Source organism: Manis javanica, chromosome 14 (genome assembly GCF_040802235.1).
Source record: "Manis javanica isolate MJ-LG chromosome 14, MJ_LKY, whole genome shotgun sequence".
NCBI classification, from domain to species: Eukaryota; Metazoa; Chordata; class Mammalia; order Pholidota; family Manidae; genus Manis; species Manis javanica.
The window spans coordinates 17,604,467-17,621,619 of record NC_133169.1 but is presented as its reverse complement, the minus strand read 5'-3'; the positions used below and the strand labels follow the sequence as shown (position 1 = coordinate 17,621,619).

The window sequence follows — 17,153 nt, the reverse complement described above, 5'->3', positions numbered from 1 at the left end:
TACCAAAGTTTATTTGACCTTAGAAGTTCAGGGAGAAAAACTTTTACATAATGGTCATATTATTATAATAGCCATTCAAATGACCATCTGATTATGAAATTAGTATTCAAACAGAATCCCTTTTCAATCACTCGTTTGTTGAATAAATATTTATTGAGTGTTTTTTATATAATTGAAACTATTCTGTTTATGTTGGACACAGAGAACACAAAAAATAAACACAGTAATTAGTTTCATAAAAACCATAATGAAAACAATATGGGGTAATACAGAATATGTAATATATAATATGGGGACAATGATTTGAGAACGTTTTATAATTGGGTGCTCAGTGAACTTATCTCAAAAGACATATCAAATCTTTAAGTTGAAACTTGAATATCAAGCAAAAGACATCAAATTCAGGGTAGATGTGTAAATATGAGATGTATAAAGACACATTCTACTAATCAAAATGTGCAAAATTGTAATACGACTTTTTTAGAAAATAGTTCCTTTATCAAAAATTAGAAACAATAGAAATTTGCCTTTGTTAATTATTTTTCTAATCTCCACCTTTCCAATAAAGCACATAAAGCTCTTTTATTAACACATTATGGTTATTCTGATGGTCTTTAAATCCTTATTTAGGCATACTTTATATTTGGCTTTTATTTGTTAAAGCAAATTTTAATACATGCTGAAAGTTATGTGATAAATATATTTTGATTTGAACTTATCTTCCTCCTGTAACTTTAATTTTTTTTCTTTAACTGGACTGCGGCTTATGATCCTAGCCACTGCATTCTCATTCACTAGAGAATATGTAATTATTAAAAATTAACATAATCATTGAATTGATTATTCAAAGCAAATTTGCTCTTTATCTATTTTCATGTGTTAGTATTATCAGAACCGATAAAAACTCCAGTTGAAGACATCATACTTATCTATGGAGCTGGTTTTTCTGACTTAAAGTAGGATATATATAGACTCAAGTTACTTAGAATCCATGTTCATGGAGGTCAGACACCAATATTTGTGATATTGATAATAAAAATATATAAAATCATAAAAATCCATAGTATTGCTAAGATAGATGGCTGGAATAAGAAATTTTGAATTAGAGCTTTTATAATTTCCATTCATATATATGTTTAAGTGACCTTTGCTATACTATCTTCTATGGAATTTGGGATGAAAACTGTTCTTGTTTAATTAATATCATTTATTAATATTAACTCACCAAAAAACTTCAAGACATATACTTAATTTACTTCCTAGTGTACTTGGAGCCCCTTGCTTCCCTTTTTTTTTTGACAATTGTAAAATTAAAAGTAAAATGAGCCTTTCTTATATGAAAAGGACCACCCAGACAGCCTTATGTTTTATGTTGATAATAAAAGTTGCACAGGAACACTACTAAAGCCGCCATTTCTTTGATATACAAGCACGGACAGAGGGCTTTCTGATAAATACAGTCCTCAATGTCACTGGTAGAACATTTCGCAAATTAGTTTCTGAAAGAAAGCAACTCTTTACCTTCAATAATGAGAACTCACCTCATCACAAAGGAGGCCACTGTTTCTAGTGCCGACTTTATCACAATCACAGGGTTTGCAAACATCTTTGGCTGAAGGATCTGCACCAACTTGTCGGAAAAAGTAATCCTTACACAGCTCACAGTTCCTTCCTGCATCAGGGAAAGGTTATGCATTATGACTTCCAATTCATTAAAATGAGCCGCATAATTCAAAATTAAAGACTGTATTCCTTTGAGGGAATTCTATAATTTTCGGGACGTCCATTTTAATGCACCTTTCATCTCTACCTGCCAATTTAGTGATCCAGAGCATATGAAACAATGAACCTGTTACAAACTGGGCTTTACTTCATTAAACTCCCATCTGCTATATAATATCTCACTTCTAAAAAGCTGTGCTTTATAGGGGCCCATACATTTTGTCAGAGTTTGTTTCTAAACTTACAACTTTTCTTTATTTCTAGGACCAGGCACTTCACCTAAATCAAATATGAAAAATGTCTAAATGTGTGTCAGATACAGTTATACAGTTGGAAGATATACTTATACAGTTGGAAGCAAGTAGTTATATAATATCAGAAATAGTTTTCAAGAATTAAGTCTTGTGAAATAGGAGACTGCTTTTAACATAATTTATTATTCTACTGCTGACATTTTTAAAAGCAAATTGTTCTGTTAGTGTTTACAGCCATTATTTTTCACTTCAAATCTCAAAATTGAAATTATATTTAGATATATCCAATAAACTTCATATTAAATATTATAATATGCTTACACATTTGAAAGGAGCCAAAATAAAAATCAAAGCTACCAATTCTTCCTTCAAATATTATGCACTTTGCTCAAATATTGCTAAAGTTGGACCAATATTAGAAGACAATGGAAATTACCAAGTGAAAAACTCATATTCTGATGTACATTGGTTATGGGTTAATTAAAAATTAAATGGATTTATAATATTTCTAGAATATTTCCATTTACGTATGCTGATGACTTCCAAATTTATATGTTCCATGTAGAAATCTCCCTTTATTTATCATTCAATGAATATTTATTGAGTGATTTCCATGTTCCAACTCTGTGCTAAGCGCTGAGGAATACAGTAGTGAGCAAAATACACATTTCACTCCTTTCACAGAGCTTACTTAGAGTCATAGTAGTGAGCAAAATACACATCACCCCCTTCTCAGAGCTTTCTCACTATCTAGTGGGTAAGATGAATTCTACTTAAATAATTATAGAAGTCAATATTCACTTACATCCTTTGGTAAGCATAAGGTGCCACTCAAGTATGTAGATAATACTGATCTTTTCTGAGGCATCACAAAAGGCTTTCCTTAGGAAAGGCATTTCAGAACCGTATTTCCAGCTGCACACAGGAGTTTTCTCCTGTCTCTGGGAAGCACACAGTGAGCATGTCCAGAACAGAACTTGCCATGTCCTCCCTAAGCCTGGTCCCCTTGTGTTTCCTATCTCAGAGGCCGGCACCAGCAACTGACCCTGTTGTTCGAACTGGAGTGTTCGGCATGAGTCTTGAGTCTTCTCCCTTCCCCTATAGCTCTACCTTGCTCCGAAACTGCTATTACTTTCCACACTCAATATCTCTTGGATTCTCTTCTATTCTGCCACCTTAAATGTACTCCAGCACTATTTCTCCCCTGGATTATTGCGGTATCCTACTAACTGGTTTTCCTAAACCACTTTTGACCGTCTTCAATCCGTTCTCCCCTTTATAACCATTGGGGGCTTTTAAAAATACAAAATGTATGATGTGCCTTTCCTGCATAAAATCCATAAATGGCATTTCATTAATTGTAGGGGAGAATCCAAACTCTGTCATGGTTTACAGAGTCCTCTATGATGTGGCCTCTGCCTTCCTTCCTAGAACGTTTCCATACAATCAGCCATTTGCCCTTCTATCATTCTTCAAGGGTGCCATGTTTCTCTGTCCTCCAGGCCATTGCACAACTGTTTCTCTTACTGCAAACCTTTGTCCAACCCCGATTTCCCCTCCCTCTCATCCTTTCAACTGATTACTCCTACTGTACATCTAAGCATTTGTTAGACAAAAGTTTGTAATTGTTCCTTTAATAATGTACCTTTCCCCATATATAATAATCCATAGAAAGACACAACAATTCATTACCTTGTTCACCATTATATTCCCAGCACCTACCCAAGTTCTTCTGACATTTTAGGTCATCAATAATTATCAAAGAAATCCATTCGTGCCTCACGGTGGCATACTTTCAAACCTATCAGACCTTGAGCCATTATATTTTATAAATTTAGATATTGCCTATTTCTGCTTTTAATATACCAGCCCTTCTGAAAATGGTGACTTTCATTTTAGAACAAGACTTTGATAATCATCTTCTGCATTTATTTAGCATTTTTAAAAAGAATATTCCCAAATTAAAAGGGTCCATACCAAACATGAATGAATCGAAACATCTTTCCATGAGAATCTAGACACAATGGAAGATTAAGTCATATAAGGAAAGTTATTCTAAAGACATATATATACACACACACACACACACACACACACACATACACACACACACTCAAACTAATAATTCCTGAGTTATCCAAAATACATTCATAGTTTAATCAAGTGATGCGAACTTAAATATAACTTTTCCTGAAAAGATACAGTCTAAAATCTAAAACTAGAGTGGCTATTTCTGAGAACTACTTAATTAATGGAATTATGAACATTTAATAAACCAGCTCTGGTTTTCAAACTTAACAGTATGAAAGTACTTTCTTACATAAGATACCAATAACATAATTTAAAATGTAATATGCATTGGGCCTCAAATGCCAAGTCAACTCATGTTACTTACATTATTTGTGTTACTCGCTAGTTACCTGTAGTGTTATGGTCACAGTCGTCACAAACTCCTCCACCCCCTCTGTGGTGCTCAAATGGAAATGGGTCCACTGAGATGTTGTAGTGGCAGCTTCTGGAATGGCTGTTGCATCGACAAGGTTTACAATTGAAAGCATGAACTTGATCACCTTGGCGGAAAGGCTTGTCATTATAAAGAGGCAAGCAGCGATCACACTAGAACAATAAAGTAATGTAAGAACAATAAAGCTGTGATTTTTCCTTTTTTACTTATATATCAAGCACACTCAATAGATGCAAAGTTAATATCAAAGACTTAAAATCCAGCAATTTATTTTCATTGTATTTTGAACAAATATTTTATAAATCAGAAATGAGCATCTTATAGGCATGGTAATGCAGAATTGTGAAAGTGACCATGCAAGCTGACTTTAATAACCAATGGCAAGAATCATAATTTTTCCATGATGTTTCATTTTTTTTGTTGTTGTTGAAACATTAAACACTTAACTTATGGTTTCTGCTTCCATAAGTAGAGAGCTTGGAGTCACCCCTCCATCTTAACAACAGGTAAAAAGATGGACAGACTGAAAAATCAACAACTCTTCCTGGGTTCCTTAGGTGAAGAAACAGGGAAACAGCTGTCCTTAAGAGTGGAGAGAGAGACTGGCAAATACTGGGAGTTTCAGTTATAGGAGCAAAGACTCACCAGCAGAAGCCTCCATGGGAATCAATGCCAGGGTGGGAAACAAAAAACAGCGAAACCTGAACTAGAAGTTCAATACGAACACATGGAAGAGTTGAAAACTCCAGGGGAACCTAATTATAAGGTGGCCCCCACCATTTTGTGAGATTTGCTTCCAGGACCTTGAACAGGTTCTCACAGAAAATACCAGGGCAAAATCTCTTGGTGCTTCTGGAACAGGGAGGGAAAAGAAGCCATTTTGAAATAAATCAGAGCACTTTATTTTTCTTAAGGCCTGCCCTCAGGAGAAATTCATTAACCAGAGCATAACCTGATGGGTTATTATCATAACCTAATGGACTGGGGAAGGGAAATACCCAACTCCAATTCCAGCCCACCCTGTCCCACCTAAGAGGATGGGGTTCATTGAGAGATGCTTGTGAACCTCATAGTCCAGAGGCATAGGCTAACTAAAAGCCTGGGACCTAATCACAGACTATAGAACACATAACCCTCCATCCCCACTCCTCACCACTGTATCACTAAAGGCTTGTTTACAACATCTCCTTTCACCTGGCACGTTATATCTGGCCATTCAAGATAAAATTATAAGACGTACCAAAGGACAAAAAGCAAATTTGAAAAGAAAGAGCAAGCATCAGAACAAGATGTGGCAGGAATATTGGAATTATGAGACCAGAAATTTAAAATAAATATGATTAATATACTAAGGGCTCTAATGCATACAAGGACAGACAGGCAATGTAAACAGAGAAATGGAAATCCTGAGAAAGAACCAAAAATAAATGCTAGAGATCAAAAACAGTGTAACAGAAATGGAAAATGCCTTTGATGGACTTAAAAGCAGACTGGACACAACTGAGGAAAGAATTATGAATCAATAGAACCCTCAGAAACTGCAAAGCAAACAGAACAAAGACTGAAAAAACAAAACAGAAAACTCAAAGACTGTGGGACAACTACAAAAGGTATAAGACTGGTACATACTGAAAAATACCAGAAGAAGAAAGAAAGAAAGAAAGAAAGAAGAAATATCTGTAACAGTAATGACCAATTTCTCCAGTTTAGTGTTAGACACCAAACCACAGATCCAGGAATCTCAGAAAACACCAAGCAGGATAAGTGTCCAGAAACGACACCTAGGCATATCATTTTCAAACTACAGAAAATCAAAGACAAGAAATCCTAAAAGAAGCCAGAGGTAAAAAAGAAAATAGAAAAAAAAAGGAACCTACAGAAGAACAAAAATAAGAATTAGATCTAACTTGTCTTCACCCATGCAAGCAAGAAATACCTAATGTATTGAGAGAAAAAAACACCAACCTAGAATTCTGTACCCTGTGAAATTATCATATAAATGTGAAGGAGAAATAGTTTCTCAGGCAAACAAAAATTGAGGAAATTTGTTGCCAGTAGACTTTGTTGTCATGATTAGCAAGACATGTTAAATTAAGTTCTTTAGGGAGAAGAAAAATAATACAGATCAGAAACTCTGATATTCATAAATAAAGGGAGAACATCAAAGAAGGAGTAAGTGAAGGTAAACTTTAAAAAACGTCATTATTTTCCATTATTAAAGTGAAGGAAATTTTTAAAAATTAGGAAAACTTTTTTTCACTGTAAATTAACATCAGAATTTTTTAGACTTGTTTTATTTTTTTGTAAAAATCTAATTGAATGATTTGAACAGTGCTTGCTTTTTAATCCTATAACTTTTCATACTAAACAAGCATCTTTTCCATGCTTGGTGAATTGTCATACTTCTTTCTAAGTATGGATCAGCTTCCATATTTAAATATTTGTCCTTTTTGTGTTGTGAAATATCTCTGAGAATCACTTTAATGTAGTTTTTGTTGATATCACTTGCTCTAGGATGTCTTCACAACTACTGTTCTCATTTTTGTTAAGTTCACCTTCATTAAATTGCTCTGGCTACATACATAAAGTGTTTCAAATGGTGACTGATTAACTATGTCTTCCAAAAGAAGAAATATTCAATGGGATTTCACTTCCAGTACTTTCTCTTTCTGAAGCACTATCAATGTTGGGAAATTTTCCTGTCTATATATATCTATGTTTGTAAAATGTCACAGGGATTTATCACTGACAGACAATAAGGCAACACAACAATAAGAACCATTGTGAATGAACTGAATGGATGTACCCTGACCAATCACCACAGACTTTGAAAGAAGAGACATAGTTGGTCACTGATCAGGATGTGTATCTGTTATTTATGTAGTAATTTGTGTACTAAAGAGCCAGCAGCAAAATTTGTATTTTATTCAGTTACTTAGAGTTGATAGCGCATGGTAACTAATATTTGAATCATGTGGTTGGAGGAGTGGTGTTACTTGACTATAGTAACAGAAATTTATGCATATTAGGACTCTGTGAAGAGTGTACTGCCTGTAAAACTAAAGAAAAAAAATGTTTCAACTCACACAGAAAAACCTGTTCCATACTGGGACAAATAAATTAAAGCTGGAAATATTTTTTTAATTAATGAGTTTAACTTTTTGATATAAATAAAATTTATGAACAAAGTAAATTTTATTCCACAGACTAAATAACTACTCAACTGAACTGAGGTAAAATATTAGCATAGCTGTATATTTAATAAAAATAACACTCTCCTCTTTATGAAATGAATGAAGTAGAAACTGGAAATCACTGATAACTCAACTGTTAAATAATGGCAAAATGTTTAAATGAGACAATTTGTTCCACAATGGTGTATGTGTATATTTTCCTTTTTCTCAAAATTGGGAATAGGCAAATACATATATATCCCATATTATTACACAGTCCTATATCATTAAACATTATTATAATTTTATTGTATTATTTCTCATATTATTCATAAAATAACATACTTAGCCATTCTGCAGCTACCACAGAAACATTTTGCTTATCCAAATTTTTTGTTGTGTTTGAGTATTTCCTTAAGAAAATTATGTACTAGAATTATATAATGAAAGTGTATAAATATTTTTAAAGATTTTGTTAGATATGGCCAATTCCTTCAAGAAAAACTAAGCTTATTTTCAGTACCACCAGCAATACCTGAGAATCTGCATTTTCTTATGTTCTTCTCAGCTCAAAGCTATGATTATCTCTTCACTGTTTTGATTTTTAAAAATTAATCAAATCACTGTTTTAGTATGTATATCTTTGGTAACTATTAAAAACTAAATATTTTCTATCTGGTTCTTGGTCAAATCTCTTCTCAGAAAAATTTTCATTTTGTTTTACAAATTCATTTTTTCATATTGTTTTAAAATTCCTTAACATATATTAAGTACATTTTTCTTTTGCCTATCCAATAGTGAGGATTAGTTCATAATTTTCAATATACACCAATATTTCACTTCCCTCTCCTATTTTACTGGCCAAAAACTTTAGCACAATAGTTAACATATATGGCATAGTCATGATGATAGGCATATCGGTATTATTTCTGAATTTAATGGAAATACCTTTAATATTACAATTTTTATAATGATGTTGACTATTGATTTCAGGTAGATAATCCTTATCATTAAAAAAAGAAATCGCAAGAGGATTCTGGGAAGATGTTAGGGTAGAATAGAGCTGGACCACACTTTCTCCATACTGAATCTATATCCACACACAGATCATTTCAACCTGAAGAGTAGAGACTGGAGTGAAAACTTATATAATAACTATCAAAAGAAAACCACCCAAAATGGCAGGAGAGGCAGCCATGGTAACTCTGAGGACCCTACTTCCAGCACATTAACCAGGAGAAGGGAGGAGGAGAATTATCCCTGAGAGAGCTAGGCATGGACTCCCTGCCACGAGGTGCAGAAAAAATGCCTTGCAGTTTAAAGTGCAACTGGACCATAGTGTAACAACCTAAATTTCAAAATTAAATACCCACCATTTGGCAAGGAAAATGTTGGAGGCAATCCAGTATCAGAAGAGCCAACCAGCACCATTGTTTGCATTCCTTCCACACATTCACAGGGAGGGTACATTATTCTGTGGGCTGATGCTGCCAAGTCAATACCCCAGAGTACTACAGAACAACATGTGTGTGGGGCTTACCCCTGGCTACCACCTGAATCTGGCAGGCACCATCCTGGGACTTCCCCAGAGCAGCCCAAAGCACAGGGGCTATGGGGAAATACGTGTGTGCATGATTTGATCCCAGCCATCAGTGAGACCAGCAGGTGCCAATATGTGAATTTCCTGGAGCAGCCCAAAGCACACAGGGACTGAAGGGAAATGCCCTCATAGAGTGTCTGATCCTGGCCCTCAGTGGGATTGGCAGGTGCCAATGTGGGAATTCCTCAGAGTGGTCCTGAGTGAACCCAGAGTCCACAAGCATATGGGTGAAGAGGCGTAGGGGACTCATATGGCACCAATTTGATTACCTGGAGTGTCCACCAATCTGCCACTGGCCCACCACCTTCCCCCGACCAGTGCAGAAGCCACAGGTGTTAACCCAGGATCCCCTGAAACACGCCCCTAAGACTGAATTACCAGGACCATGCCCAGGGATCCCAGCACCAGGAAAAGCCCTTCTCACACTTACTTGGCCTCCAGTTTGCTAAAACCATGAGGTACAGGCAGTCTACACAGGGGGACTCTCCTACAAAAGGCCAATCCTGCAAGACTTGGAGACCCCGTTTAACTAATTCATAGAAACAAGCACAAAAAGTTATATAAAATGAGGAAATAGAGGAATACACTCCAAACCACTGAACAAGGAAAAAGAAAAAGAAAAAAAAAAAGTAAATAAAATAGAGTTAACTTATCTACCTGATACAGAGTTTTAAGCAATAGTTATAAAGATATTCACTGGACTTGAAAAAATAACAGAACTCAAGGCAAACCTCAACAAAGAGATAGAAAGTCTAAAAAAGAATCAGAGATGAAGAGTTCAACAGATGAAATAAAAAGTACACTGGATGGAATGAACAGCTGACTAGAGGATGCAGAAAAATGGATTAGTGATATGGAAGACAGAGTAATGGAAAGCACTCAGGCTGAAAAACAGAAGGAAGAAAGAGGTAAAAGAAAAAAATAGGGTAAGAAAGCTCTGGAACAACATCAGTTGTCCTAATATCCACATTATAGGAGTTCCAGAAGAAGAGAGAGAGAAAGAAGTAGGAAACTTATTTGAAGGGATAATAGCTGAAAAGTTCCCTCACATGGGAAAGGAAACAGTTATCAGGTCCAGAAGCACAGAGAGCTCCAAACAAAATGAACTCCAGAAGGTCCACACCAAGACACATCAGAATTAAAATGTCAAAGATCAAAGACAAAAAGAGAATCTTAAAAGTAGCAAAAGAAAGGCAATGAATTACATATAAGGGAAATCCCATATGGTTATCAGCTGATTTTTCTGCAGAAACTCTATAGGTAAGAAGGGAATGGCATAATATATTCAAAGTGCTGAATGGAGAAAAAAAAAAAATCTCTAACCAAGAATACTCTGCCCAGCAAGGTTATTATTCAGAATTGAAGGAAAGATAAAGAGCTTCACAGACAAACATGTTAAAAGAGTTCACTACTAAACCAATGTTACAAGAAATATTAACAAGATTTATTTAAGGGGAAAAGAAGACCTAAATAGAAGCAGAATCTTTAGAAAGGGAAATATTTATACTGGAAAAGCAAACATATAGCAGAGGTAGTAAAACAATTACTTGAAAATTAGTATGAAGGTAAAAAAGACAAAAATAACAAAAGCAATTACATCTAAAATTTAGTTAAGGGAATCACTTAATAAATAGGTATATAAGAAGATATTATGTACAGCAAACAGGGAGTAAGGAAAGTAAGAAATATAGTACTGTTAGAATACATTTATCATAAGTGACTATCAGTTTATCATAGACTGTTATATTCATAGCATGCCATATAAAAACCCCCATGATAATCACAAGCCAAAATGTATAATAGATACACAACAACTCCAACCATAATTCTAAGGAGAGTCATAAAACACAAGAGAAGAGAGTAAGCAAGGAAGGATCAGAGAAGAACAACAAAAACAACCAGGAAACTTTCAACAAAATGGCAGTAAATAATTACAAATCAATAATTACTTTATGTAAATGGACTAAATGCTGCAATCACAAGGCATAGGATGACTGAATGGATTAAAAAAAATATCCATCCATTTGCTGCCTACAAGGGACTCATCTCAGACCTAAAGATAAAAGACTAAAGCTGAAGGAATGGAAAAAGATATACCGTTAAAATACAGATGAAGAAAACTGGAGATGCAAAACATATCTGACAAAATAGACATCAAAACAAAAAAAGAAGCAAGAGACAAAAGAGGACATAACATAATGATTAAGGGATCAGTCCAACAAGAAGATAAAACAACATAAATATCTATGCACCCAACATAGGAGCACCTAAATATATAAACCAAATACTAAAAAACCTAAAGGGAGAAGTTGATAGCAACACAACAGTAATAGAGGATTTTGACACACACTTATATCAATGGGTAGATCATCCAGACAGAAAATAAAAAATGAAACAGAGGTGTTGAATGACACTTTTGACCACATGAACTTAACAGATGTGTACAGAACATTCTACCCAAAGGAAACATAATACACCTTTTTCTCAATTGCACATGAAACATTCTCCAAAATAGGTCACATATTAGGACACAAAAAACACTCAACAAATTTAAGAAGAATGAAATTATATCAAGCATCTTCTCAGACTACAATGGTATGAACCTAGAAATTAATTACAAGAAAAAAATGGAAATAACACAAACATGTGGAGGTTAAACAACATGCTTCTAAATAATCAATAGATTAAGGAATAGACCAAAGAGGAAATCAAACAATACATGGAGACAAATTAAACAGAAACACAATGGTTCAAAATATGCGGGATGCAGCAAAAGCAGGTCTAAGAAGGAAGTACATAGCAATACAGGTCTACCTCAAAAAACAAGAACAAGTCTAACCTTACAAATAAGGGAACTAGAAAAAGAAGAAAAAATAAAGCCCAAAGTTAGTAGAATGAGGGACATAACAAAGATTAGTGTGGAAATAAATAAAATAGAGACTAAAAAGTCAATAGAGAAAATATCGATGAAACCAAGAGATGGTTCTTTGAAAAGGTAAATAGCCAGACTTATCAATACAAAAAGAGAAGATACAAAATCAGAAATTAAAAAAAAGAAATTACAACTGACACAGAAATTCAAGGAATTATACGAGAATTCTATGAAAAAATTATATGCCAAAGAGTTTGACAATCTAGAAAAAGGACAAATTCCTAGAAACATACAATCTTCTAAGACTGACCCAGGAATAAACACATCTGGACAGATTTATTACTAGTAATGAAATTGAACTGGTAATCAAAAACTCCCAACAAGCAAAAGTCCAGGACTAGATGGCTACACTAGTGAATTCTACCAAACATTTAAAGATGAGGTAAAACCTATTCTTCTTAAAGTAGAAAAAGAGGGAATACTTCCAAAATTATTCTAAAAGGCCAGTATCTAAAACCAAAACCAAAGACACTACAAAAAAAGAAAACTACAGACCAATATTCATGATGAACATACATGCAAAAATCCTCAACCAAAGATTAGTAACTGAATTAAAAAAACACATCAAAAGGGTCATTCATCACAACCAACTAGGATTCATTCCACAGATGTAAGGATGGTGCAATATCTGCATATCCATCAATGTGATACACCACATTAACAAAAGGGCAAAAATCTTAGGATCATCTCAATAGATACTGAAAAAGCATTTGAAAAAATTTAACATTCATTCATGCTAAAAACCCTCAACAAAGAGGGTATAGAGGCAACATACCTCAACATAATCAGGGCCATATATGACAAACTCACAGCTAGTATCATACTCAATGGTGATATGCTGAAAGCTTCTCCTCTAAGATCAGGAACAAGACAAGGATGCCTACTCTCACCACTTTTATTCAACATGGTTCTGGAAGTCCTAACCATAGCAATCAAAGAACAAAAGGAACAAAATGCATCCAAACTGGTAAGGAAGAAATAAAACTGTCACTGTTTGCAGATGACATCATGTTATTTATAGAAAATCCTAAAGACCCCACCAAAAAACTATTAGAACTAATAAATGAATTTAGTAAAGTTATAGGATACAGAATCAATATAAATAAATCTGTTGCATTTCTATATGCTAATGATGAACTAACATAAAAAGAAATCAAGGAACAATTCTATTTATAATTGCATCAAAATGAATAAATACTTAGGAAGAAACCTAACCAGAGGTAAAAGGCCTGTACTCTGAAAACTAAGACACTGATGAAAGAAACTGAAGAAGACACAAACTATTCTATGCTCATGGATAGAAAGAATTAACACTGTCAAAATGGCCATCCTTTCCAGAGCAATTTAGTAATTCAATGCAATTCCTATCAAAACACCAATGACATTTTTCAATGAATGAGAGTAAATAATCTTAAAATATATATGGAACCACAAAAGACCCCAAATAGCCAAAGTAATCTTGAGAAAGAAGAACAAGTCTGGGAGTATTATGCTCTCTGATTTCAAGCTATACTACAAAGCTGTAGTGATTAAAACAGTATGGTACAGGCACAAAAACATACCCACAGACCAGGGCACTAAAACAAAAAGCCCAGGAATACGCCCACATATATACGGTCAATGAATATATGATAAAGGAGCCATGAATATACAATGGAGAAAGGGCAGTCTCTTCAGTAAGAGGTGTTGGGAAAACTGGATAACTACATGTAAGTCAATGGAACTAGATCACTGTGTTACAGCATACATAAAAGTAAACTAAATGGATTAAAGATTTAAATGTAAGACAGGAAGCCATAAACTCTTAGAAGAAAACTTAGTCAAGAATCTTATGAGCATCAGCATAAGAAATTTTTCTTTCTAGATATGTTTCCAAGGGCAAGGGAAATAAAAGAAAAAATAAATGAGTGAGACTACATCAAACCAATAAGCTTCTGCATAGTGAAAGAAATCCTTTCAAACAAAACAAAAAGGTAACCAACAGCATGGGGAATATATCTGCAAATTATATATCTCACAAGGTGCTAATGCCTAAAATATATAAAGAACTCATATAACTCAACATGAAAATAAGACAATCTAATTAAAAATGGGTAGAGGACCTGAATAGTCATCTTCCCAAAGACGACCTACGGATGGCCAACAGACACAAGCAAATACGTATGTCACTGATCATTAGGAAGATGGAAATCAAAGCTGCAGTGAGATATTACCTCACGCCAGTCAGAATGTCTAATATCCAAAAACAAGGAAGGACAAGCTTTGGTGAGGTTGTGGAGAAAAAGGACCCCTCCTACATGGTTAGTGGGAATGTAAATTGGTCTAGCCACTGTGGAAAACAGTATGGAATTTCCTCAAAAAACTCAAAATATAAATATCACAAAATATAAATACCAATTCCACTTCTGGGAATTTATCCATAGAAATCCCTAATTTGAAAACATACGTGTGCTTATGATGACTGCAGTGTTATTTATAATAGCCAAGATATGGAAGCAATCCAAATGCCCATTGATAAATAAATGGATAAAGAATACATGGTACATATATGTAATGGAATATAACTCAGTCATTAAAAAAAGGAAGGAAATCTTGCCATTTGTGACAACATTGGTGTACCTAGAGGGTAACATGCTACATGAAAATAAGCAGGCAGAGAAAGACAACTACTGTATGATTTCACTGTGTGTGGAATCTAAAAAAACAAAACAAACAAAAAAGAAATAGACTCATAAATATGGACAACAGATTGTTAGTTACTGTAGGAGGAGGGTGGAGGATGGGTAAAGTAGGTAAAGTAGATAAAAAGGAACAAACTGCAAAATGCAGAATAAGTTAGTCATTGAAATGGAAGGCAGTACAACAGATAGACTATAACCAATAATATTGTAATATCTTGGTGTGATAACAGAGAAAACTACACTTACCGTGGCAAGTATCTAGGAATGTATATAATATAGAGTCACAATGTTGTACATCTGAAACCAATATAATATTGTATAGCAACTTCATACCATAAAAAGTAGGATTAAATTTAAAAGAAATTTTAAAATCTCTATTCCAAAATAAACATTCTTTTACATAAAAAATAATACATTGTCAGTTTTATTAATGTTCTGATTTAATTGTTCTTGACTTATAGATTATAAGTTAATGAGTTAAATGGAATCTATGCTTGGATTCTTAGACTGAATTCAATATTATTAATGGTAAATATTCATGATAAATAATGGTTTAAAATACTTAAGATATCTGCATGCATAGTCACAAGTTATATTGCTTTATATTTTTATAAAGACATTAAAATAAATAAAACCTTTAAATTTTAACAGGACATCTATAGGTATTTGAGTTTAATCAAGTTAATTTTAATATCTGAATAACCAGAAAATGCTCATTTTGTACACACTAAAATGTATTATTGTCAAATTATATTAAATATAAATGTGGTTCAACGTAAGATTTCAAATACATATACACTGGAAATCCTGATTGTTTTTTTTTTCAATGAAATACTTTTTGTGACTTCCAAAAGACATCTTAGTTCAATATTGTGTTGCCACAAACTGAAATTAACATGAAATACACACTTTCTATGTGCTGGGCACTTTATATTCCAGATGTTGGGTCATACAATATCCTACATCTTATTTCTCTTCCTTGATTTGCTAGTCCTATGCTCTTGTATAACGAATTCCATCTCTTTAAGCCTTATTTTTCTCTATAATGGGATAATAATACCTGTCTCATGAAGTTGTTGTAAAGTCCAGGTACTAAGCAGAGTGTCTGCCACATCATAAGCCCTCAGTAAACATTGTCTACGATTTTATTATTAAATTATCAATTGGGGGTTAAAGAGGTTAAGTAATATGAACAATATTATCAAAGAGTAAGTTCTAAGTCTACTTGATTTCTGTGAATCTCAGTTCAACTCTAAAAGGAAGACAACTTAACTCAATATCTTAATTATAATTGATTCAAAATAATACAAGGATAAGAGATATTTAAATAATGCCTGACACAAAACCTGGCACATGAAATGCATTCATAATCATGAAGTTAAAAGATGGGGGAGTGTCAAGAGAGAGGAAGATGCTTAAAGATCCAAAAGAGATGTTGATCTCAAGTTCAAGTGACAGCAGCAGTAATATAAGACCAGTCCTATGCAACAGATAACTATAACCAGTAATAGCGAGTTCTGTGGTCACAAGTGTACTGGTCCATGATCTGATGCAGAGGATGTATTCTATATAGTAGAGCAGGGGAAAATTTATGATCCAAATTCATTTCTGGTTAATTTTATCATCTGTAGCTATAACTATAAGAAAGGCCTTATCTACACTTATTTCCTAGAAGCAATCAGATATCATTAGGCTATCACTATCACTTATTCTAAGTGTGGGGGAGATATTTTCTAATTGTATAAATGGAAGAATAGATGAAAACCCACTTTCTGACTTCCTGGCTTTGGAGGAGAGAAATGAGCTCATTATGTTCTCTTCCCCAAGTCATTAGCCATGCAATTAAACTCATTCCCAATTTTTAAAAATCTCTATCGCATAGCAAAACTTTGGCCAAATGCAAATTTTTCCTACAAGACAATGCCCAAAGCCTAGTTTTTACTTCGTTTTAAAATAGTCTTATTGATGACTTTGCACGATGATGGTGTTTTTGTGTTTTTATTATTCAAGTGATGTTTTCTTGAATAAAAGTTGGTGGAAGTGATGAGAGGGTAGTTGAGGTCTTGCCACACTGATGACTGTTACAGTTTGTCTTCTACAGAGCAACGGCTGGCTATTTTAGTTTAGAATGTTGGCTACGTGAGTTAGTGGAGCAAATCCAGCAGAAATCTTCCTTTGGTATTTTTATGAAGACATTTTTACTTTTTGATTGTGATCTAAAAAAAAAAACTCATTTAAGATTTTCTTTTATTGTAACCGAAAGCCATTACCAAAAGACTTCTAAATAATACTGGAGTAAATACCATATCAATGCTCCAAATACACAA

General features: G+C 33.9%; 1 protein-coding gene across 1 annotated transcript in view; it reads right to left on the bottom strand.

Moving 5' to 3' along the window:
* The window catches only part of USH2A (usherin), a 721,517-nt gene that overhangs the window by 606,605 nt on the left and 97,759 nt on the right, over positions 1 to 17,153 (bottom strand). The window contains exons 10-11 of the mRNA XM_073222145.1: positions 4,397 to 4,592; positions 1,542 to 1,672 (exon numbers count right to left, since the gene is read on the bottom strand). Coding sequence (XP_073078246.1) covers positions 1,542 to 1,672; positions 4,397 to 4,592 — 327 coding nt within the window. The remainder of the gene's footprint in view (positions 1 to 1,541; positions 1,673 to 4,396; positions 4,593 to 17,153) is intronic.